General features: G+C 40.0%; 1 protein-coding gene across 1 annotated transcript; it reads right to left on the bottom strand.

The window, feature by feature from the left end:
• Positions 1–22,190: 22,190 nt before the first annotated feature.
• LOC122112344 (golgin subfamily A member 2-like) lies at positions 22,191–24,611 on the bottom strand. Its single transcript, XM_042685117.1, has one exon. The coding sequence runs from the start codon at positions 24,609–24,611 to the stop codon at positions 22,191–22,193; it is 2,421 nt and encodes an 806-aa protein (XP_042541051.1).
• Positions 24,612–24,837: the final 226 nt, after the last annotated feature.

The raw sequence follows: 24,837 nt of genomic DNA, 5'->3' as shown, positions 1-24,837 counted from the left end.
TCTTTGTGTGAACTTTTTTGTGTGCATGTGTACCAGTTCTGGGGCTGGTACCCAGGGCCTAGGTGCTGATTTTGCTTCAAGCTAACATTCTACCACTTAAGCCACAACTCTACCTCTGGCATTTTGGGTTGTTTAGTGGAGCTAAGATTCTCAGACTTTTCTGCCTGGGCTAGCTTCAAACCTTGATCCTTATTGCTCAGCCTCCGAGAAGCTAAGGCTATAAGCATGAGCCTCCAGTGCCCCAGTAAATAGGTTGCTTTTTGATTTTTGTTTTTAGATCTAAGACTAAGGAGACTGGCACTCAAACTCAGTATTTTTTTTTTGTCAGTTGTGTGGGGCTTGAACCCTGGGCCTGGGCACTGTCCCTCAGCTCTTTAGCTCAAGACTAGCATTCTACCACTTGAGTCACAGCGCCACTTTGAGTTTTCTGATGGTTTATTGGAGATAAGATTGCCACGGATTTTCCTGCCCAAGCTGGTTGTTAACCATAATTCTCAGATCTCAGCCTCCTAGTAGCTAGGATTGCAGGCTTGAGCCACCAGCACCTGGCAGCAACTGATGCTTTTATTCACTGATTAGTGCTCTATCAACTGAGCTGTAATTCTAATCCCTTATCTGAGTCAGTTTTTTTTTTTAATTGATGTCTTATAATTTCAACAAGTCTTATTGTAAATATCAACTATAAATGTAACAGTATAATAACAAAATTAGTTACACGTTAGTGATAACAATCTTTAAGTAGTTGTACAAAGGTGTTGACATTCAACAACGTAGTTCATGAATATAGTGCATCTTGGTCAGTGTCACCCTTTTGAAAATTCCACCCTTCTTTCCCATTCCCCCCTTCCTTCACTTTTCTTAATTTTGTAGGCTATTAATGGAATTTATGGCTGTAGTTTCCCCCTTTCTTCTTTTTGTTTCTCTATCCCTTTCCTGGGCCTTCCCTTCTCCTATCAAGCCCCCATTTCCTAGTGTCTGTTTTGTTGTCCTAAAATTTAACATTTTTTCCTGAACGTACTGTATTTCTGTGAATACATTAGGAATACTTGCATACCTCCCAAAGTATTTACTTATATATTGATAAATGAATCCTAGCTTCCATGTATGATTGAAAATGTGTAACATTTGTCTCTTGGGGCCGGACTTCATTATCATAATTTTTTACAGTTCCTTCTGTTTCTTTGTAAAGTATGCAATGTCTTCATTTCTAATGAGTAAGTAAAATTCCGTTATGTGTACATCCTGTAAGTTCTTGATTGATTCATTTATTGAGGGGCATTCAGGCTGACTTGATACCTTGGCTATGGTGATTAGTGCTACAATGAACATGGCTCTACTATTGATCTGTTTCCTAGGTGTAGATTTTTTGAAGAACCTACATACCACTTTATTACTACATTCCCACCAGTAGTGTATTAGAGCTCCATTGTGGTGACATCCTTACCAACATCTATAGTATAACAACAGCATTATTGACAATTAAAGTAAATTACATGTCATTGACAGGCCCTGATTGTAAAAACAAAATATGTGTGCAGTTAATTCAATAGGTTTTGAATATTAAACACATAAACTATATCATTTTGTTATTAGATGAAAGGTAAAGCATTTAATATAATTCAATTCTTTCTTAGGAAAAATGTCCTTAAGCATATTTTTATATCAAAACACACAGTAATCATACTAGTTTATTCATTATCAAGAAAATACAAATAGTTTATATATATCAACTAAGTAAAACCAAGCCTTTGAACAGACCTTAAACAGACCTGACATCTTAACAAGTGCCATTATAAATGAAGATAGACTATTCAATAAATTGTAGAAAGGCCTTTGGCTATCTATATGGAATTAAAACAGAATTAGAACACTACACTAGGGCAAAATAAATCCCAAGTAGCTTTAAGATCACAATATAAAAACTTAGCCTTTGAAGTTTTTATGAGAAAATGATGGAAAAATAATTCTTCAGCTTTAGAATTTAGGGTTTATTGGACCAGATAGAAAAGCTTAAATGCTAAGAAATGCAATGCGTAGTGAATTTTGCTACAGTAAAACTAACAAATCTTCCATGTGATAAAGACACTCCAAAACAATAAGTCACAGATAAGGAAGTATTAGCTATTTGTTGTCAGTTCATATTAACTAAAGTATTAATATATAGAGTGTATAGGTAGAAATGTCTAAAAACTAATACATGCTAAAAATCTAAGGCACAAACTAGCTAAGACATGAACAGGCACGTCCATGAAACAAATTCTGTTAACAAGTGTGTAAAAAGGGAATAGTAGGAGAAACACAAAGGAGGGGGAAACAATGTTTGAAAAGGAATGTACTCATTATCTTACTCAGGTAACTCTAACGCCTCTGTACCTCATACAAGGAAATAAACATCAATAAAATAAATATGCAATAAAATGAATATTTTATAAATATAAATATTTATAAAATATCCATGAAAGGGTCCTTCACACAGAAGCTAAATAAATAATTTTATCTGAATTTATTTACATAACAAATTCTCAAAAGATAATACCAAAATAATGTGTAGTGCAAGTAATTTACATTAAATTTAAATGAATATAAGATAATAATAATGTACACTGCTTTTACAAATGCAAGTATGTGCAATAAAGAAGTTATTTCTGATGCAAATTCCATATTTGGTTTAGCTGTTTCTATTTGGGCAATGGATACCTAATAGACTATTTGTGTATGTGATCATATACTTCAAAGCATTTTTAAATTTTGCTTTTCAAAATAAATGATTACTAAATTAACAAGCAAATCTATTTATAAATTAGAGAAAAACATTGGATGGTATGGGTTTTTGGTTCACTAGAAAAGTTCTATGACTTTTGCTTGCAATTGCATCCTTCCTACTGTGGTGGAAAGATGAGATTTAAGGAGGTATGAAGGAGGAGAGTACAAAGATGAATATTTCAGCATAATACCTTGCAGCATTTAAGGCAAATGGGGATACGGTCAGATGTATTTTGTAGTTTGTGTTTCAGAAAGGATGCTGTTTCATTCCATATCTTACATTTTTGCATTAGCTATCCACTAATTTTCAGGCTCACACATTTTGCACTTAAATCATTAGAATCATATCATGTTACCTATAGTCTAGGCTGCTGGGTTTTTGATTATATACTTACCATCTTCACATCTCTAGATATACAATAGGAAATTGAAAACAAAATCTTTTAATGTGGGGTGTCTCAGAGCCCTTTCCAGGGCCTTGACCAAATACTTAATGATCATTATTTTTATCATCCAGAGGGTGATACAACAATTTAATTCTTAAAAAGTTCATAAATGAGATCTAATCAGTTTGCCTAGAAAATTAGAAGAGTTTACACAAATGTATATTGAACATACATTTTGGAGTTTTCTTAAATAAAAGTAGCTCTCAGAAGAATTTTTAAACATGGGGAATAAGCTGGGTATAAAGAAAGAGAAAAAAAGATGATTTTATTGATTGGGTGTATTGGAAGAGAAAAAGGAGGGCTAGTGATGGAGGTAGTAAATCTAATAAAGTTACATTGTACGCACATGCAGACATGTCCAAACACACTCCCCTTGCACAAGTAATTAATACGAATGAAATTGTGGAGTCTGGGTGCTCATGATTCATAGCTTTAATCCTAGCTATTCAGGAGGTTGAGATCTTAGGATCGTGGTTGAAGCCAGCCTGGGCAGGAAAGTCCAAGAAACTCCTTATCTCCAATAAAGTACTCAGAAAAGCCAGAAGTGGTGCTGGGACTCTAGTGATAGTGACAGTGCACAGGCCTTGAGTTCAAGCCAAAAGACCAGGAAAAAAAATGTGAGAAAAAGAAGATCCAAGAAGAAGAAAAAATAAGCTTACAATTTAAAAACAATTGTAATTGTGGTGGATAAAAGACATGCAATGTCTTATGGCAGAAAATTATGATATCCTTCTTGAAGGGCATGGACTCAAGCTCCTGTGCTTGCTTAGTAGGTGCTATAGTACCCGAGACATTCCATAGCCAGATTACCCTTTTCTTGAACCAAGTAGACCATTTCTATACTCTGATACATTCTTCAGATATATACTCTGCTCTGTGATGGAAAGCTTCAGGATTGTATTGGAAAAGAGTCAAACCATTGAAATCCTTTCTTGTGATGGGTAGGGGTTAAGGGATGGTTAAGGTTAGACAGAAAAGCCACTTAGACTAAGGAATAATATTAATGTCAAGTAAAATGACTACTTGGGACTTTTTTGGCTGGTCTCCTGTTGGAAACTTTAATTGATTGCTGAAAAGAGATCAGACATGGCCAATTTGCTTTAGGTGAAAGTCTTCATTATAATTAAAATGTATTGCTTATTTCCCTTGTAAATTATGAAATTTTCTATTCAATAAGAGACAGCAGTGGCTGTGCCCTAATTTAAAACATATTATGATCCATGCTAGAAGGTGTAAATGCTATCTTTCAAAAGAGAATAGAGTAATTTGGAAAAGAACAAAATGTAACAGAACCAGGAACAGTAAGACTGGGCTTTCTCACATTTGTTTTTGCAGTCTTCCACTGACACATTTAACAAGTACAAGAGACAACTTGTTTGGGGGAATCAGCAGTAAGTAGTGGAGATTTTTAAAAATTTCATTTAGTTTCCAGCCTAACCCTTGGTCACCCCTATTACCACTGTCTTCTTCAGTGCTACCATCATCATCACCATCAATCATTATCACCACTGTTACTGTCATCATCATCATTATCATCACTATCACTTATCACATGTCACAGTCATAGAGAGATCTTCCCTGAACCAATTCTTTCTCCAGGTCATTAGTGTCTATGTGTCCTTTTTTTTTGACTCTTTTATTTTGACATGAATTGCCTTCTGGCCTATGTAAACATCGAAAACTACATTTTCCATTGCTACAGGACAATAAGAACTCCAACAGTTGGTGCTCAGTAAATACTGGTTGAATGGATGAAATATTATTTATTGACTATGCATGATTCCATCTTTGTTTAGTGCTACATTTTGCATGCTCTGTTAGAGGGTTAACATCTAGAACAGGGGATACAGCAAGAACACAAGATATGAACAAATGATGTCCTCATGGAACTAACAGTCTACTTGGAAAAAAAAGAGATAGAAAGCAATGTGAAAATAAGTGCTAAAAATAAAGGCTGAAGCAGGTACTAGAGTGACATTTGAGGAAAGATTAGAGGAAAGTAGAGAATCATATGAATTTAGAAGGGCAGAACATTCCAAAAAATCTTACTATGAGATTGAGTAAGGTTGGAAATTGTCTTGGAAAGACAGTAGTAGTTTGAAAACAGAGGAAGGTGAAAAGAGGGTATCAGGAGATAAGGCAGAGAGACAACAGAATCTTTTATTCAGGGATATGAGGAGAAGCATTAGAGGATTGTGAGCAGAAAGACAGGTTTGCCCCACTGTAATGTTCTTGGTTGAAGTCCTGTCATGAGGCCTAGGCTACAGAAAGGATATTATGTGGGTGAGGATCCCACTTAGGTTCTGGTCAGTGTTGCCCACCTGAGAAACAGTGTTCTGGTTAGTATTCTAGAGTAGCGCTTGATCTTCCTAGATGATCGTATGATGGCCACTCTTAGGAATACTTATAACAGGGTATCACGCGTGCCTCTTGTTTACTCTGACTGACCTGTGAACTTTCTCAGGGCAGAAACTGTATATTATTAGATATTTTATCTAAGGAACATAGATTAATGCCTTACCTCATCATAGGTATTTCACTGCATTAATGAGAAAGCCAGGAAATATGTCCATAACATTGGTAAGGGGTGTGTGTGTGTGTGTGTGTGTGTGTGTGTGTGTGTGTGTGTGTGTGTGCACAGGAGTGTGCTTGTATTTGTGCTTGGCCTGGGTAATCTTATATCTAATTATGCTAATTGACTCTCCCAATCATGAGGTTTACTTAAGCTGTCAAAAGTGATTGAAATATTGTTTCTTTTTTGGTTTTAGGATTTTTCTTTCTTTTTTAATTTAAATTTTATTGTAAAGGTGCAGTCAAGAGGGGTTACAGTTACATAAGTCCAGTAATGAGTATATTTCTTTTGGAACAATGTTATCCCTCCCTCATTTTCTCCCAGTTTTCCTCCTCCTCACCTACCCACTCCAAGTTGTAAAGTTCATTTCCAACATAGTGTCTAGTGAGTATCACTGATGAATTGGTTTGCCCTTTGTCGCATCCCATGATTTATGGGGTTCCCCTTCCTTGCCCAATTCAGAAAGACTTATATATACGACAAAGGGTACAGAAATATAAAACAGTGGCAACTGGAAATAAGCCAAAGGAAAAAAATAAAACGGGAAAAACTGAAAACAGTACCACAAAAATGATCAGTTCAGCTTTTAATCATATATTATAGTTAAAATAATAAACACATATATAGCTTAAATAGTTCAAATAAGGCAAAATGAAGACGAGTACTTGTGCATGCAGATGGGTAACTCTGGGTAGAAAAATTTCCTCTGAGCCATAGCTATCTTCAGATACTCTCAGAATAATTGTGTGTTTGCTCTATCTAAATTAGTCCAAGTTCATGAGTCTAAAAATGTCATCTGGGGAACTAGGGAGTAACAGCATGGTAAGGACCCGGATTCAAACACCACTACAGCTTTGTAGATTGAAGGTAGCACCCAACATGGAGCAAAAGCCTTCCCCCAGCTGAGAACAAGCAAAAAAATAAAAATAGAGATCTAAATCCTATAAACCACATGGAACTGGGTACTTGCAACATCTTGAATGAGTTTGGCAGTAGTTTCCCCAGATCTTCCCGGTCAGAGCCCCTCAAGACTGACATCTTGACTTTACCTGTATGAAACCTAAAAAAGAACTCCATCAAATTCTTTTGTATTCTATTGCACAAAACTCCAAGACCGTAAATGTGTATTCTCTCAAGTTTCTTAAATCTGCAGTAACTTAGGCATCTTATAATATTATTTTTGCCATATTTATTAGGCATATGCAGCAAAGAAATGCAGGCAGCTTTTTGCTAGCCATCAGTTAGGCGTGGAAGCCTTCAGTTCTGTCTCATGTGCACTCAATTCTGTCAGTGGCTGCATGCTGCTTGCAGTTTCTCCTTCTCAGTTGATCGGACCAATGAACTTTCCATTTTAACGGGCCCCTCATATTTTGTCTTCTGAGAAGCCATAAGTCAGAGGACCCAGATAAGTTAGCCCCAAGTTTCTCACACACAAATACTGTGAAATAGCGACCATGTGCTGTTTTAAGCTACTAAATATTGAAGTCAATTGTTAGGAATGGAGCTGATTTTTTCCAATTCATTTTCAACCATCTATAAGTTTCATTGCAAATGCAACTTTTTTTTTCTTTTTTTTTTCTACACAACCATTGTATCAGTTTCCTTTATTCCACAAATGATGGCCACTTTGAAGGGAAGACATTGCTATTCCTGTTATGCCTTTGACATTCTTCATATTTTCCTTCCTATTCAGGTCACTTTTTTATTTTTTATTTTTGTCCATCCTGGGGCTTGAACGCTGGGCCTGGGCCCTGTCCCTGAGCTCGTCAGCTTAAGATTAGTGCTCTACCACTTGAGCCAAAGCACTACTTCTGGTATTCTGGTGGTTAATTATACATTAGAGTCTCATGGACTTTGCTGCACAGGCTGGTTTGGAACTGTGATCCTCAGATCTCAGCCTCCTGAGTAGCTAGTATTACAGGCGTGAGCCACAGATTACTGGCTCACTTTTTTTTTTGTCAAAACTGAAGACCACCTTCTTCCTGTGGGTTTTGATGATGACAGGAGACAACCTGAGCATTGCTGTACACAGGAAAGCAGCTTTCTCCTACTGCAGTAGTCTTCTCTTGCTTGACTCAATGTGCTAACTCAGCTCCTCCTCATTAGCTATGCACACAGGTACCAGACTCTCCCTTCTCCAGATACCAATGGACAAATGCCAGGCTGTCTGCATGTGCTCTGTAGCTCCCTTCTTTTAGAAAGACACTCACCTCTACTTACTCATAGTAAGGAAAGTAACAAAGGCAGTGACAACCATCACCAAATAAATCTACTGTTGGTTTCAACTTTCTTAAATTTAGTGTAAAGATGATAGATGTTTTAACAATGTTGTCATGATCCATCTCAGTCTCTTAGCATGTCCTGCACAGCATGAGTAATCCTTACAAATTTTCTTTCTTAGTCTCTGGGAGATCTGTTAAGATTAGCCATAGTGAAATGGCTCACTTCTTATGCAATTTTCAACAGTATACAAAGTATTCTTGTTCTATAAGAATGAAATCCTATGCAGTTCATTCACATTTTAGCTTTGGAAGAAGCTCAGTATTATAGCAGAGAACTCCAGTACATTTTGGACTAAATACATTTTATAGTTCTGCATTCAATAATTTACATCATCACATATGATTTACATATGAAACTATATAAAATATTTCAATGGTTCATGGGAAGGCATGGGATCTATGAGATATGACAGGGTATGCGACTATTTTCTGAAAACACTATATTGGCTTCAGAGAGACAGAGAGAGGGACTGTAAAGACAGGGGATACTGATTAGACACTGTAGGAAGTAGAGGACTACAGTTGCAAGGGACATGTTGTCAACCTGAAAATGGAACCAAACATACAAATGGCTGAAAAATACAGATGTGCGGGGGAGGGGTCTTTATAACCTCTCTGAATCAACATACTGTATTTTCTTCATCTCTGGACTTTCTCTTCTGTGAAATAATAAATAGCTGTATCGTTTAAGCTTATTGCAATCTGCATTTGTATCACTTGAAGCACAGACATTTCTATTGATAGACTATTTTGCACACCAATTAAAAATTAGATCTGAGGAAGGACTGGTTCTCGTTAAACTTCTACATGCATCTTGAAAAAGAAACTCAGAGAAATTAAGAGAAACTTATAATGGATGGTAGGCCTACCTTTAGATTGGTTCTTATAAAAGACTAATCTGGCACCAAATTATAATGTCACAAATAGGTAATAGATACAAATGGGGTCAGATCTTAGACAGAAGTTACTCTCTACTATCCTTAAATCAATGATCTCAAGAACCACCAAATCCAAAGCATGACAAAGATAAGAAAACTTGTGAGCCAACACAGAGAAGTTGTTGAACCAGGAAAGGCCCAGAATATTCTTCTGTTCTCATTTGAAGAAGCAAGGTCATTGTTTAACTTCTCATGGGAGTAGTAATATAAAAGAAAAGAGAAGGTATCTTTCACATTCACCTGCTAGTTCTTGCTGGGCTGGGTACATGCTGTCATGCTCAGGTTTATAGCCAAATTGGAACACTAAGAAGGCCTGAACACTTGCAGGGAACAGTAAACTATTCCATAAGTACAATATTAAGTCCTCTTAGATGGAAGTGGTTTGATTGTGTCATTATTCACCAGGAAGTGGGTACTTGAAAGAGGTGGAGTGGGCTCAAGGGGTTCAGGGTAGACAAAGGAAGAGAAGAGGGGGAGAATGAAGTAAAAATTCAATGTATAGCCTACAAAATTAAGAAGGGTGGGGGACATACTGGGGAGGGAAGGGGTTGAAAGGGGTCACGTTGTTTAAGATGCACTGTATTCATGAAGCTTTCTTATCTATACAGATGAGGAAGAGATTGTATGAAAGCCAGAATTTATCATGTAAATGCGGATTCATTCTTGTTATCAATGAAGTGAGTCTCATCTTTTCTAAAGCATACCTCCACGTACACATAAAACACGTGTTCAGCTGTGTGAGTGTTCATTTGGTATATGATTTTGGCTATGATAGCAAGTTTATCTCATTACTTCTCTAAAACCAGTGCTGAAGGAAGGAAGTTTACTATTCCACTGTCATGTCAAGTACAGGTAGAATTTTATAATTGTTGTGAGGCAGAGCTTTCCATTCAGGTTGGCCACAGCTCAACATTCTGCATAGACCCTCTTCTAGCTATGTGATCTTTGAGATATAACTTAACACTCTGAGTTTAATTTCATGGATCTAAGATATCTGTCTATATTTCTTATCTGATATGAAGGGGAAAGATGTGGAGATGGTGGATTAACCAGGAAGTAAAATAACTCAGGGCAAATAGTGTTAGCTCTCTTCTCACTTTTCCTAATAAGGACTTACATGTGAGAGACAATATGTCATCGAGAGGGTAAGACAATTTTATTGACCCACAAAAATACGTTTTTCCTTCAGCGAGCCATATTTTAAAATAAATGGTCACCTGTGTTTTTAAATAGTCTCCATTTCTATCTTTACCCACACTGAAACTGATAGAATATAAAGTGGCTTTTGCTTGGATGAGAATTCCAAGTTAAGGATATTAAATTATGACACTAACTTTTAGGTAGATTATACTTAACTATGTGATAATAATACCTGCCTGGACGTAACTATTAAACAGAACAGAGATTCTGTTCAATTGCCTACCCGTTCTTATTTTTAGGTCCTAGGAGCTGACAGTTCTTTCTTTGTGTGATGAATATAAGAACATGTTCCAGTGTTTACCAACAGAACCAAATAAACAATGTAAGTGCCTGACAGAAAGTAGTACTCACAGAAATCAAAACCATTGAAAGCTGCTATGTGTGAGTTGAAATGGCATTAAGAGGCCAGGAACTATAATAATAATCATAATACTATTACGTTGTATTATTATATTATTATAACCTTTATTATTATTTCTACTACTACTACTACTATTATTATTATTATTTTACTGCTTGTGGGATTTGAACTCAGGGCTTGGGAGCAGACCCTGAGCCTCTTTGTGTTCAAGGCTAGCACTCTACCACTGTTCAAAAAGAAATGTACTCATTACTTGACTTATGTAACTGTAATCCCTCTGTATATCACCTTTACAATAATAATAATAATAAAAGAGGACAGTAACTCTTTCCACCATTCAATCCTACGTACAGATCACCAAAGGCTGCCATCACCAATCTGTCTTGGATATCAAAGGGATGACAGGATGGTGGTCTCTGCTTAGAGCTTTAGCAGAAGCCTTGACTCAGTAGAACAAATCAGGAGGAATTACCAGAAGAACCCCAGGGCTCCTTCCTTGGGATGAAAGGGCCTCATCTTGTGCAGCAAAACTGTTCCGTTTTCAAAAAAGACTAGATAGATTATGTCTCTCAACACTCTTAAAATCTCTTGGAATCCTACTGTCATTAATCTGAATTTAATAGGAAAGACATGACCTCTAATTCAAGCTTTTCTCTGAGAAATGCTCTATGGTATCAATGTTTAATGTTGCTGACTGATGAGAGACTTGACTATTTTGACTTACATGAACAAGATGGAAAACATCCCAATGGTTTTTTTCTGGAGACTACTGTTAAGACCTGCTTCATATTGGAATTTACTATTTGTGTTTCCTGTTCTCTGCTAGCAGTGTGCATATTTATATCTTTTCAGTGTCTTTTGACATTATGTCTTTATAAGCCTCCCATTCCATTAAAATGTCACTTTCCTGGAGCAATCACCTGGTATTGTTCAGATTTCAGTTCTCTGAACTTAGTGCTGTAAGTTTGGATCTTGTAAATGTCTCCCCCAAACCATGTATTAAAATGATTGGCCTCCCATTTGTTAGGAAATGGAAAAACTTGGAAAAAATTATATTAAGTGAAGTAAACCAGGCCCAAAGAAACATAGGTCCCATGGTTTCCCTTATTTGCAATATCTAGTATATGAGTGAGTCAAGTGGAAAAGGTCAGATAATGTGATGTTAAGAGAATGAACCCTTAGATATGTATTTTAATGTTTTTTTTCTTTCATGCATGTGTTTCTAACGCATTTATAAGATTACTTCCTTGTTGCTTTGTATGTCCCTCCCCCACAGTATAACCCCTGCTTTCACTATATTTGATGTCAGTATAACTTGTGGAGGAGATGGGGAAAAACAAGTCGTTTAAGGATACAGGTGGACCTGTTGCAACAATGAGAAGTACAAGTTGTCATGTCCAAAAGGAGCTTTACAATGTCGGTGCGGGGGGGGGGGGGGGGGGGGGGAAGGGGGGGAAGGCGGGGAAGGATTGGGAGGGGGGAGGCTGGGAAGGGATGTGAAGGGTAAACAAAGGAAATGTATGCATTATCCTGCCCATGTAATTGTAACCCCTCTGTACAGTATGTTCACAAATAAAATAAAATTAAAAAAAAAAAGATTGGCCTCACAGGTGAAATTACTGGGAGATACTAAAAACTCTGATGGGTAGAATCTTGTGGGAGGTTTTTAGGTCATTGGGATTAGATAATTTTTGGAGCCTGGGTTCCTTTTTGCTTCTCCCATTGCTTCCTGGCAAGAAGTAAGCAGTGTTTATCTGCCATGCGCTTCTGGCATGATACACTGCCTCCTCACAGGGTTAAAGCAATGAAGTCAACCAATTTCCCCCTGAGATTTCCAAAACTGTGAGGCAAAAGTAACCTATTTCTTTTTGATTTATGAGCTCAGTATTTTGTTACAGTCATGAGAAACTAACACTCTTATTGTGTGACTGATAGATGGCAACTCCTTGAGACTTCCATTTAGTGATTGAACAAACCTTGCAAACATGGCTACCCAATGATGTTGACTGCATAATTTATATATCTGTATAGTATATGTTCAGGTACTTTTGTGTCAATAAAAATTATCGACTATTTTTAAGTACCAGTTGATATTGTGGGTATATAGGTTAATAAGATGCTAAAGACATTAACCCCACTCTAAAGTCATTCAGAACAAATAGCTTTCTTTAAATGTTGATGTACAACATAGGGCTAGGTGTGGTGACTCATGCCTATAGACTCAGCTACTTAGGACATGGATATTGGGAGGATCATAGTTTGTGATTAGTCTGAGCAAAGAATATTCCTCGTAAATCAACAAGTTTGAGGTGGTGGCATGTTTGCCTATAATCAAGGTATATGTAATCCTTGTGTAAGAGGACTGAAGTGCAAAGTTAACACCAGGTAGAAAAGAGAGAGAGAGAGACTTTACCCAGAAAAATCATTAAGTCAAAAAAAGGGGGGGGGGCTGTGAATGTGGTCCAAGTGGTAGGTAGAGCATTTGCCTAGCAAGTATAAGGCCCCAAGCTCAAATAGCAGTTCTGGAAAAAGACAAGTGCTTATTCATTTGTGAATGAATTCACTATTTAGGTCAGTTTTTTATTGTAGTGTAGAGACCATAATCAGTATTACCTCTACATTATTAAATGGAAGACAGATTGTTTCCATAACTGCTTCCTGTGTATGTTCTGTGTCCTGAAATTTCAGGCCATGGTTTGGGGTTTAAATAGTAGATCGTGGTTCAATAGTTATCTGTTTGCAAGCTTTTTCAAGTGTCCTTTCCATGGGACCTTCCTGATTGCTAGGCAGTTTGTAAAATTTCTTTGTTTTTGAGCCATTGTTGCCATCCAGTGGCAGAAGATGGTATTCATTAAATGGAAGGAAATGTCCTTAAGCACAAATCAACCAAATTTAAGTCCCTTGCAATACTGAATTAAAAACTAATGTAAACAGTCTTTGAAAACACCATTCTAATAACCTTTTTTCAACCTAATAATGCATTGCCATGCGCCAACCTGACATGTTTCATTTAGTTGTATAAATTCTTTTATTAAAATATCCTCATATTCCCTTTAAGTCTTTAGCCCACTTTATAGGGCAGTTGTTTATTTGAGGGTTTGTTGTTGTGAGATTTAGTTTGTTGAGTTCTTAGTATATTTTAGATATGAGACCCTTGTCTGTTGTATGGCTAGTGAAGATCTTCTCCCAGTCCGTGGGCTTTCTGTCGATCTTGCTAGCTATGTCCTTTGCCATGTGGAAACTCTGCAGTTTCATGCAATCCCATTTGTCCAAACTTTCTTTGATTTGTTTTTTCTGGGTCTCTATTAAGAAAATTGGTGCCTGTACCAAAGAGCCCTAGAGTTTTTCCGATTTCTTCCTGCAATGTTTTCAGGTAGTCTGCTTTTATTTTGAGGTCTTTGATCCATTTGGAGTTTATTCTGGTGCCGGGTGATATATACAGTTTTAGCTTTCGTTTTCTACAAGTGCTTAACCAATTTTTCCAGCACCATTTACTAAAAAGGCTGTCTTTTTTCCATTCTATTTCTTTAGCTCCCTTGTCAAAGATTAGGTGGCTATAGGTCTGTGGGTTCATTTGTGGGTCTTCAGTCCTATTCTATTGGTCCTGAAGTCTGTTCTTGTGCCAGTACCAAGCTGTTTTGATTGCTATGGCTTTGTAGTAGAGTTTGAAGTTTGTAATTGTTATTCCTCCAGCGCTGTTCTTTCTACTAAGGATTGTTTTTTGCTATTGGGGTCTTTTTTTGTTCCATATGAATTTTTGGATGGCTCCTTCTATTTCATTGAAGAATGAAGTTGGGATATTGATAGGTATTGCATTGAATTTGTAGATAGCCTTTGGCAGTATTGCCTTCTTCATGATGTTAATCCTCGTAATCAAGGAGCATGGGAGGTTTTTCCACTTGCTTAGTTCTGCTTTAATTTCCTTTTTCAGGTTTTTAAAGTTTTCATGATAGAGGTGCTTTACCTCTTTTGTTAACTCCTAATTATTTTATTTTTTTGTGCGGCTATTACAAAAGGGGTCGATTTCCTAATTTCAGCCCCGCTCTTCTCATTATTGGCATACAGGAAAGCCATTGATTTCTGAGGGTAAGTTTTATACCCTGCTACTTTGCCAAAGTTTCTGATCAGCTCAAGTAACTTGGTAGTGGAGTCCATGGGGTTCTTTAAATACAAGATCATGTCATCTGCAAAGAGGGAGAGTTTTACTTCCTGTTTCCCAATTTGCATGTCCTTCATGTTTGCATCTTGTCTTACTGCCCTAGCTAGGCATTCTAATACTAGGTTGAAGAGGAGTGAAGAGAGGGGGGAACATCCTTGTCTCATTCCTGAATTGAGAGGAAATGGCTTTAACTTTTCGCCATTAAGTAAAATGCTGGCGGTAAGCTTGTCATACACTGCCTTTATTATATTGAGGAATATTCCATGGATTCCTAGTTTTTCCAGACCTTTCATCATAAAGTGGTGTTGGATCTTGTCAAATGATTTTTCTGCATCTATTGAGATAATCATGTTGTTCTTATAGCTGCTCCTGTTGATGTGATGAATTATATTAATTTATTTGCATTTGTTGAGCCAGCTTTGTGTCCCTGAAATGAAACATGTTTGATTGTGGTGAGGAAATAAGAATGGCCAATAGACACATGAAGAAATGCTCAACTTATCTCGCCATAAAAGAAATGTAAATCCAGACAACACTGAGATTCCACCTCATCCCAGGCATAATGGCTCTAATCAAGAAATCTAATAACAACAAATATTGAAGAGGATGTGGCAAAGGGACCCCTACTGCATTGTTGGTGGGAGTGTAAACTTGTTCAACCACTTTGGAAAGCAGTATGGAACTTCCTCAGAAGACTCCACATAGAACTCCCCTATGACCCAGCAATCCCACTTTTGAGCATTTACCCAAATAATCACAAACAAGACAATACCAAAGCTACCAGCACAACCATGTTTATCGCAGCATTATTCACCATAGCTAAGATATGGAACCAACCCAGAGCCCTCAGTAGATGAATGGATCAAGAAAATATGGTATATATACATATATATATATATATATATATATATATATATATATATATATATATATATATACAGTGGAATTCTACGTCTCCATCAGAAAGAATGACATTGCCCTATTTGTTAGGAAATGGAAAAACGTAGAAAAAGTTACGTTAAGTGAAGTAAACCAGAAACATAAGTCCCATGATTTCCCTTGTTTGCAGTGACTAAGGCCATGTCCATATGACCACATGAGATAATGTTAAGAAAAATGCACCCCAAGACAGGGACACAAGGGTTTTTTTCTTGCTTGCTTTTTTTTTTTTTTTTTTGAGGGGGGGTCCGGTCGTTGTGCCCGAACTCTGGGCCTGGGCGCTGTCCTTCAGCTCAAGGCTTCAGCTCAAGCCATAGCCCCACTTCCGGCTTTTTTTTTTTTTTTTTGCTTACGTGTTGCTGAGGAATCGAACTCAGAGCCTCATGCATGCAAGGCAAGCGCTCTACCACTGAGCCACCTTCCCAGCCCTTTCTTGCTATTTTTAAAATGTACTTTTAATGCACTGTGTGATTCCTTTGTTTCTATTTTTAATTTAATTTTTTATTATATATATATATATATATATTTATTGTGACAATACCATACAGAGGGGTTACAATTACATGAGCAAGGTAATGAGTACATTTCTTATTAAGCATTGTTGCCTCCTCCTTTGTTTCCCCTTACCATCTCTTCCCATTTCCCCCACTCACCCCCGCTCCCCTCACCTGCACTGAGCCAAAGTTGTAAAGCATTTTTCCACATAAGGACTTATACATGTCATTGTTGCAATGGGTCCACCTGTATCCCTCTTTAAACAATGTATTTTTCCCCTTCCCCTCCCCAAATTATACCAACATTAAATAAAATGAAAACAGGGGTTAGACCATGGTGGAGGGACATACAAAGCAACAAAGAAATCATCTTATAAATATGGTTTTTTTGTTTTTTTTTGTTTTTTCGGGGGAGGTGTCTGGTCGTGCGGCCTGAACTCTGGGCCTGGGCGCTGTCCCTCAGCTCTTCAGCTCAAGGCTAGCGCTCCAACACTTGAGCCACAGCACCACTTCCGGCTTTTTTCCTTTTGCTTATGTGGTGCTGAGGAATCAAACCCTGGGCCTCAGGCATGCAAGGCAAGCGCTTCTACCACTGTTAGTTTGGTTTTTTTGTAAGTTCTTCCCCCATGCTGTAACCCCTGTGTTCACTGTATTTGGTTCTGGTGTTCTACATCTTGTATATACATCCTCACTGACTCCTCCCCCTACGGCTTCACTGGACTCCTCTCCCCTCCACATCTTCACTGCCTCTGCCCCCCATGTCCTCACTGACTTCTCCCCCCACATCTTCACTGACTCTGCCTCCCATGTCCTTCCTGACTCCTATCCCCTCCACATCCTCACTGACTCTGACCCCTATGTCCTCACTAATTCTGCCCTCTACATCCTCACTGACTCCACCCTCCATGTCCTCCCTGGTTCCATCCCATACATGTCCTCACTGACTCCTCCCCACATACCTTAACTAACTCCTGCCCTTATATCCTCACTACCTCTGCCCCCTCTGCCCTCACTGATCCACCTCTGATGTCCTCACTGGTTCCATCCCCTAAGTCCTCACTGACCCCTCCCCCAATGTCCTCACTGACTCCTCTCCCCTCCACATGCTCAATGACTCCAGCCAGAATGTCCTCAATGACTGCTCCCCCTATGTCTTCACTGACTCCTCTCCCTTCCTTGTCCTCATTGATCCCCCACCCCCAAATCCTCACTGGCTCCTGTACTTTTCTGCCCATGCTGGCTTTGAACCATTTTTCTCAGATCTCAGCCTCCTGAGTAGTTAGGATTACAGGCTTGAGCCACCAGTGCCCAGCCCCATATAGCATTTAAACTGTGTATCTATAAAATGCTTTTGTTTTTCTAAAGGTATTGCCATTATGTTTATGTTGTTCCTTGTAGAGATACTCTTTCATTTCATTAAACATTTTATCAACAGTACTTTGAGCCTTGTGTATGAAGTTTCTTTTACCTTTTCTGTGCCATTGCTCTTTTCTGGAGGTGTTTATGTTTATTTTTATATTTCTGAGTATTTCTGTGTTAGGCCTCACTCATCTGAAGACCCTTTTAGTATACTGGCCTTTAGATTCCTGACATCTTCCTGATGGGAATTTCATGAATTCTTCCTGGTGGTATTCTTCGTATTCTCAATGGATTAAATGTTTTGTGGTTTAATGAGGTATTTGGTGTGAAAATGATTCTCACCTCAAATAACTTCTACAAATAAAGATTGAATTAAACCTCTACATACAGTGGATACCACCAATAGGTATACCTACATCTATTCTTGCTGTATATACCACAGCTGGATTTTTGTATAGCCATGTAGAAATTCGACCTAAACTATTGGGGGATGTGATGGGGAGGGTAGAGATATAGAGACTGTAAGACAGGAAATGAGATGCTCAGTGTGGGTATCGAGTTCACTTGTAAGGAAATTGGTGATAGAAGGGATTAAGTATAAAAAGATTAAGGCCCTAGGGTAAGAGAAAGTTAAGGTGGAGTAGATTACCAGAAAAAGCAATGGGGTAGGAAGGGGAGATTAAAGGAAAAAAGAAAAAATGGAATGGAATAGAAAAGAAGAGCTAAAAAATCAAGCACAAAACGTAACAAAAAATAAAAAGTACTAGCCTTCAATCCCAGAAGAAAACATGAGAACAACTCAAAATCCAAATCAAAGACTGAGCCCCACACACATAAACAGACACTTACTACCAGAGTCTTGAGGCAGTCAGTATTCTGGCTTTGTTGAAGTGATCATTTGTTGTCCACTAAGTTCTCTCCTCAAGATGGTATGTATTTCCAGTGTCAAGTTCCACTTAGTGATGTGACTTTTTTTTTTTTTTAGTTTTTTTTAGGTCCGGTTGCGGGGCCTGAACTCTGGCCCTGGGCGCTGGCCCTCAGTTCTTCAGCTCAAGGGTAGCGCTCTACCACTTGAGCCACAGTGCCACTTCTGGCTTTTTTTTCTTTTTGCTTATGTGGTTCTGGGGAATTGAACCCGGGGCCTCATGCATGCAAGGCAAGCGCTCTACCACTGAGCCACCTTCCCAGCTCAGTGATGTGCCTTTTGATAGCTTGCAGTTCCTCTAGTGGGAGAGGGAGTTTGTGTCTCCTAGATCTCCCTCTGCATGTGGTGTATGTCCTGGCAGAGACCTAAGATAAAGTGCAGTACAGAAAGTCTCTAAGGCTGCTGTTTGTGTCAGTGCTTCTGTTTCAATTCCAATCCTACACAAATATGGGGAGAGCTATCCCTTCAGGTCTGAAATTGCCAATTGGACTTGCCTACTGGGAAGTGTAATAGGAGCCCTGGGACTGAGATTCAACTTCCTTGGGCATGATTGCCACACAGAGCCACTTGTGCAACGTGCAGTGGTTTTCTGGGAGTTGGGTTATAACTGCCCCTGGCAAGGATGAGACCTGCGAAGTCAGTGAGGCCCTGAGACGTGGCATAGGTGTATCATAAGACTAGTTAGCTGCATTTCTCCTTGCTTATGTGGGCTAGGGAGCAAGTCTGGATTTCTTGGGTGTTGGAGCTTTTCCGTGGTACAAAGCACTTGGTGTGGCCAGTATGGAGTTCCTGTTTACTGCTTCCCTGGCACCCTAAGAAAGTAGTTGTTACTGTTTATGTGACTAGTTTTGACTTTTTTCCCCAAAATTCTAAACTTTCAAACTCGTTCTTGCAGTTTATTGGGTTCTGATATTGAGATCTCAGTAGGAGCAAAAGGGAAGAGAGGGAAAAGAAAGATGGAAGGAAGGAAGGCAGGTGGAAGGAAAGAAAAGCAGAAGAAAGAAAGAAAGAAAGAAAGAGAGAAAGAAAGAAAGAAAGAAAGAAAGAAAGAAAGAAAGAAAGAAAGAAAGAAAGAAAGAAAGAAAGAAAGACAGGAAAAAGAAGGCAAGTAAGCAATCAAGCAAGAAGGTAAACAAGCAAGAAAGAAGAGCAAGGGAGTTGGAAAGAAGGAAGGAGGACGGAAGGAAGGAAGGAAGGAAGGAAGGAAGGAAGGAAGGAAGGAAGGAAGGAAGGAAGGAAGTGGTATAGCCAAGGATTAGTACCTCAGCTGAAAAAACAGGAATGTAACCTTGGCAACACCATTTTGTAATATTAAAGTTCAACTTTTCCTTCTCTTCCTCTTAGATACCCACTTTCTCTCCCAACCTCCCTCCTTCTCTGTCTCCTCCCCACATACAATATATCATGCTTGCTTCTTAGCACTACTGTTCCAATAATTATTGTGAAAATACCGTACAGAGGGGCAAGGGAATGAGTACATTTCTCATCGAGCATTGTTGCCTCCTCCTTTGTTTCCCCTTCCCATCCCTTCCCATCACCCACACCCCCTACACCCACCACCGCCGCCCCTTCCCCCTTCCCCCCCCAAAGTCGTGAAGTTCGTTTTTCAACATAAGAACTAGTACATCTCATTGTTGTAATGTGTCCACCTGTATCCATATTTAAACGATTTGGTTTTTCCAAGGTAAAAGATATCTATGTACGCTGTATTTAAGATTGAATTTAGCCCCCTGTGGATTGTGGATAGCATTGCATCCATTTGACACACAATCTAACCTACTTTGCTTGGTTCTTTTTTAGATATGTCTCAAATCTGTCCAGAAAGGAACCATATGGTTGGGAAATACCAAGCTGACTCATTTGTTGAGATAGGGTCTTGCTTTTTGCCAAGGCTGGCATTGACCACGATTCAATGAATATATTCATCCTGCAAGATAGTATTATAGACACGGGCACTGTACATGGCTACTTAGCTTGTTTTTGCAAAAGACATGAATTTAAAAGGAGAAAACTCTAAAGCCCAACATATAGTGCATTAAAATTGTGGGGAAAAAACGCAATTTAGCTTCAAAAAGTTTGATATAAAATTGACCATAAGCAATTATCTGAGAATGTACTATTCTGTTTTATTATGCAAATGAACATTGTGAATGACAGTCTAAGAAAACCAGATCAGTCAAGTTTGTGAAAATTTCAGCGTTTTTTTTTATTATTATTATTGTGAAAATACCATACAGAGGAGTTACAATTACCTGGGTAAGATAAGGAGTACATTTCTTATCAAGCCTTTTCTTTGTTTCCCCTTCCCATACTCTCCCCCTCCCTGCACCCGATCTTCCCCTCCACCAAAGTCACGAAGTTCGTTTTTCCACATGACTTGTCCATCTCATTGTTGCAGTGGGTCCACCTGTATCCCTACTTAAATGATTGTTTTTTCCCTTCCCCTCCACAAATTACACCACCATCAAATACAGTGAAAGCATGGGTTATATCGTGGGGGAGGGACATACAAAACAACATAGAAATCATCTTGTAAATATGTTAGAAACAATTGCACCAAAAGGGAGAAAAAGCAAAACATTTGAATACTAGAGGAGCAAATGGTTACAGATGAACTTGGGCTTCTTGACCGTTTGAATTTGTTTATTATGTTTTATTATAGGATGGTACGAGCTCAGAGAGTTACACTACATTGCATGACAGAGTCATTAGAAGTTTTCAAAGTGCGCTGGATTAAAACAAAAGAAAAAGAAAAAAGGTTGTAATAAAGCTGAAATTTTTGAGCCCCACAATTTCAGCTTTATTACAACCTTTATTCTTTTTTTGGTTACAATTGTTTCCTGAAATCAGCAGCTAAACTGTGGCCTTTATGTTACAAGCAGTAAAATTTCGCACTATTAGTTAAAATCCAGCACACTTTGAAAACTGCTAATGACTCTGTCATGCAATATAGTGTAACTCTATGAGCTTAAAACATATTAAACAAATTCAAACGGTCAAAAAGCCCAAGCTCATCTGTGTTTGCTCCTCTAATAACCCTTTTCTGTGTCCTTCGTATGTCAAGTGATTTCTCTCATGTTCTATGTTGCATATCCCATCTACTTCCTCTGTGTAGGTCCTTCATTTGCTTCTCCATTTTCACTGGATCTGAATGAATGCTGCCTGGTGTGGTGCCCTGAGATGCCTGGAATAGGATGGAACCCAAGGAGGATGGCCTGCTCTGCCAACTGATCCAGGTGTAAAAAGAAGATAGGAGCTGATCTGGGCAAGATCCCGGGTTCATTGTCATCCCGATGAAAAGAAATTCAGTCCCACAATATATGTTATATGTGCCCTATTGAATGCAGGACTGTCCTGCCCAAGGAAACTCTCACCCTGCAAGTGAGCCCATCAATCTGTGCAAAGGCCAAGACAAAATGTGGCCTCCACCTTCTTATCCAGAGTGTCTGATTTGGAGAAAGGTCCCCAGCACCTCTGGAGAGGCAGTGTGCTCACTGCATGACCCCAGCTCTTCCCATTGAGCAGGACTGCCTCAAGTCTGTCTCAGTTTTGCCAAGGTGGCACAGGGTCTGTTAGTGTTACACCAGGGGTCAGACCTTCCAAGGGTAATGCAAAAAGGGAAAGTGGGAAGGAATGATAAGAAGAAGGGGAGGGATAGAGTGAAGGGTCAGGGATGGAGAGAACTGGGGTGACAGAATATGGGGAACGGCAGAATGTTGGCACCATTCCTGAGGGCTTGAGCAAGGATGCTCTTAGATGACGAAGATGTCTAGCGGGTCATCCTTAGCAGGCCGGTAGTGAAAAGGGATGAACTGGCTGCCCAGGCCTGCTGCTGCTTCCTCCTCCTTCCTCATTTGTTCAAAGTCAGGCAGCACTGGTACTATGCGCTGCACACTGGGCTTCTCCAGGAGTGAAGCCTCCCGTGTCCCTCCTGCTGCAGTGTCCTCATCTTCATTGATGTCTATATCTTCGAAATCGTCAGCACAGGCTGAGGCAGCTTCTTGGGGGCCTGTGGGGCCTGAGGTGGGTTTCCCAGGTGGGCTCTGAGAGGCTGCCTGAGATTTTCCCTGCTCCAGTTGCAACAGTAGATCCTGCAGCTCCAGTGCCATCTGTTGTGTGTCCCGGTCGAGCTGGGCGATGTATTGCTCCTTCTCCCGCTGTTGCTTCTCCAGCGCCTTCAGATGTCTGCCATAGAAAGCAGCATCGTCTGGGATGCTGTCCACCTCTCCTCTGAGCTGCATGAAGAGGAGTTCAAGGTCTTCCACTTGCTCTTTTACGAATGTTTTGACACGAAGGTCTTCCTTGAAAAACCTTGCAAGGTTTTCTATCTTCTGCATGATACTCTGTATTTCCTGAGAAATGGAGTCCCCCCCACTGTGTGGGGCTAGGGCCTCCTGCTCAGGCCTGGTGTGGTTCAGGGCTGCGAGTTGAGCCAGGCATTGGCAGCGCAATTTCTGCTGCCTCAGTTGGTGCCCCAGCCGGGCCCTCTCTGCTTCAGCTGAGGTTTGAGCCTGAGCGACAAAAGCAATGATGTCTTCTCTGCTCTCAACATTGTCAGGGATGGTGAGGGTGAGCCTGGCGGCCTCATCATCCTTTGTCCCTTCTATTTCACTTCCTGCAGGGACAGCCAGGAGACTCACCTGAGCCTGCAGCTGCTGGTTCTGCTGCATGGTAGCTGTGAGCTGCTCCTGGGTCTGCTGCAAATTCTGGTTGACTGACTGGATTTCCCTCCTGCCCTGCAGCACCTCCTGCTGCAGCTGCTCCAGCTGCTTGGCCAGATGTTTCTTTGTATGCTGCTCTGCCTGCAAGGTGCTGGTCAGCTGGGTGTTGTGACTGCTGAGCTTTCCCAAGCCATCTTGCAGTTGGGCCAGCTGGTTCCTGAGGTGCTGGTTCTCTCCCAGAGCATCTCTTATGGTGCTTTGATTGTGGGTCAGGGTCTCTAATAATTGATCCCGGCGAGCTACTGCCTGCTCATTGCACATCTTGGAGGCCAGCTCTAGGGCCAGCAGCTGCTCTTCCTGCTGGAGTTTTTGTTGACTTAAGGTCTTATTGAGGTCCAGCTGTGCTTGAAGCTGTCTGGCCATGTTCTCCAGCTCCTCTTTCAGTGACCCTACTTGGGTCTCCAGTTGTGCTTTGTCTTCAATGGCCTGTGGCAAATCCTGAGGATTGACTTGCTGTGCCAAAGGGCCAGAACACTTTAAAGGGAGTATGGTTGATGTTGCTAGCTCCTTTTGGAGCTCCTCCATTCCGTGTTCTCTGGTTGCTTGAAGACGTTCTTCCAATGTGGAGTTGTACTCCTGTAGTTCTCTAATGGTCTTGTTGGTTTTTCTCAGTTCCTCTTGGAGGCTGTCTGTCTGCCTCCTGAGCTCCCTAGAGTGCTCCTTTTCCTCCTCCTGCTGAGTGGTCATGGAAGAAAGGACAGCCTCTAGCTCTGCCACTCGCATTTGGGAAGACTGCAGGCTGTTGGTAAGACTCTGCATCTCCCATGATTTATCAGCGACTACCTGCTGTAGCTGGGCCAGGTCTGTGTGCAAATGGTTCTTTTCTGCTTCTAGAATTTGAATGGTTTGCTTATGGAGCTGCAGGTGTTTTCTTAGCTCGTTGTTTTCTTGCAGTAAGTTTTGCTGGTTGGCTTTTTGTTGGTGTAATTGATTCAGACTTTCTCTGTTTTTTTTGTCCAATAGTTTCACCTTCTTGGTGAGTTGTAAGTTGGATTTACAGCAGGTGTCCAGGGCTTCTGCCAGCCCTTCGTATAGCTCTTCCAGATCCTCCATCATTTCAGAACATGGGAGATGATCCCTGTCGTCCTGGAGTGTGGTGTCAGACACAAAGCTCATAAGCTTTTCAGACAGTTGTTTCAGGTTCTCGAGTCCGGCCGTACTGTTCAGGCTGAATTCAGCATCATGGTCTTCAACTGATGCTGTGTTGCTTGTAACAGGATGAGGGGAAGGGACACTGGGAGGGAATGGAGATTGATCTGCCATTACCGGAGCATTGTGGTCTTGGAGGGCCTCTTCAAGTGGCTTATCCACAGGATTGGTCTCAGATGCTCTGTGGATTTGAGGCTGTATGTTGTTGGCTCCTGCAGGACCCGTGAGGCTGTTTCTCTCACGATATTGTCCAAGTTGTTTCCTGGCGGCAGCTAGTTGTTGTTGTCTCTGGTTTTCAGACATGGCAGGGGTGGGACGGGAAGGTGTGTGGGGGCAATTAACAAGGATTCAAACAAATACACTTACTGATCAGTCACCAAGCACTACCACCTCCAATAACTCCTAGCTGTGGTGTGAACCAGAGGGAGAATTCCAGGGCAGTGCTAGGCAGCATAGAATGTGGGTGTGGCCAAGTCTCTCACCCCATTGGTCAGTGAGAACAAGGCCAGACAGGGGGGTGGCCTCCTTT

This window comes from Dipodomys spectabilis, unplaced genomic scaffold, assembly GCF_019054845.1.
Source record: "Dipodomys spectabilis isolate Male_0828 unplaced genomic scaffold, ASM1905484v1 ptg000094l, whole genome shotgun sequence".
Lineage (NCBI taxonomy): Eukaryota > Metazoa > Chordata > Mammalia > Rodentia > Heteromyidae > Dipodomys > Dipodomys spectabilis.
This window is presented reverse-complemented; position numbering and strand designations above follow the sequence as displayed.

What these genes read in the sequence shown, in the direction of transcription:
- LOC122112344 (XM_042685117.1), bottom strand. Translation starts at nt 24,611, where the DNA reads ATGTCTGAAAACCAGAGACAACAACAACTAGCTGCCGCCAGGAAACAA.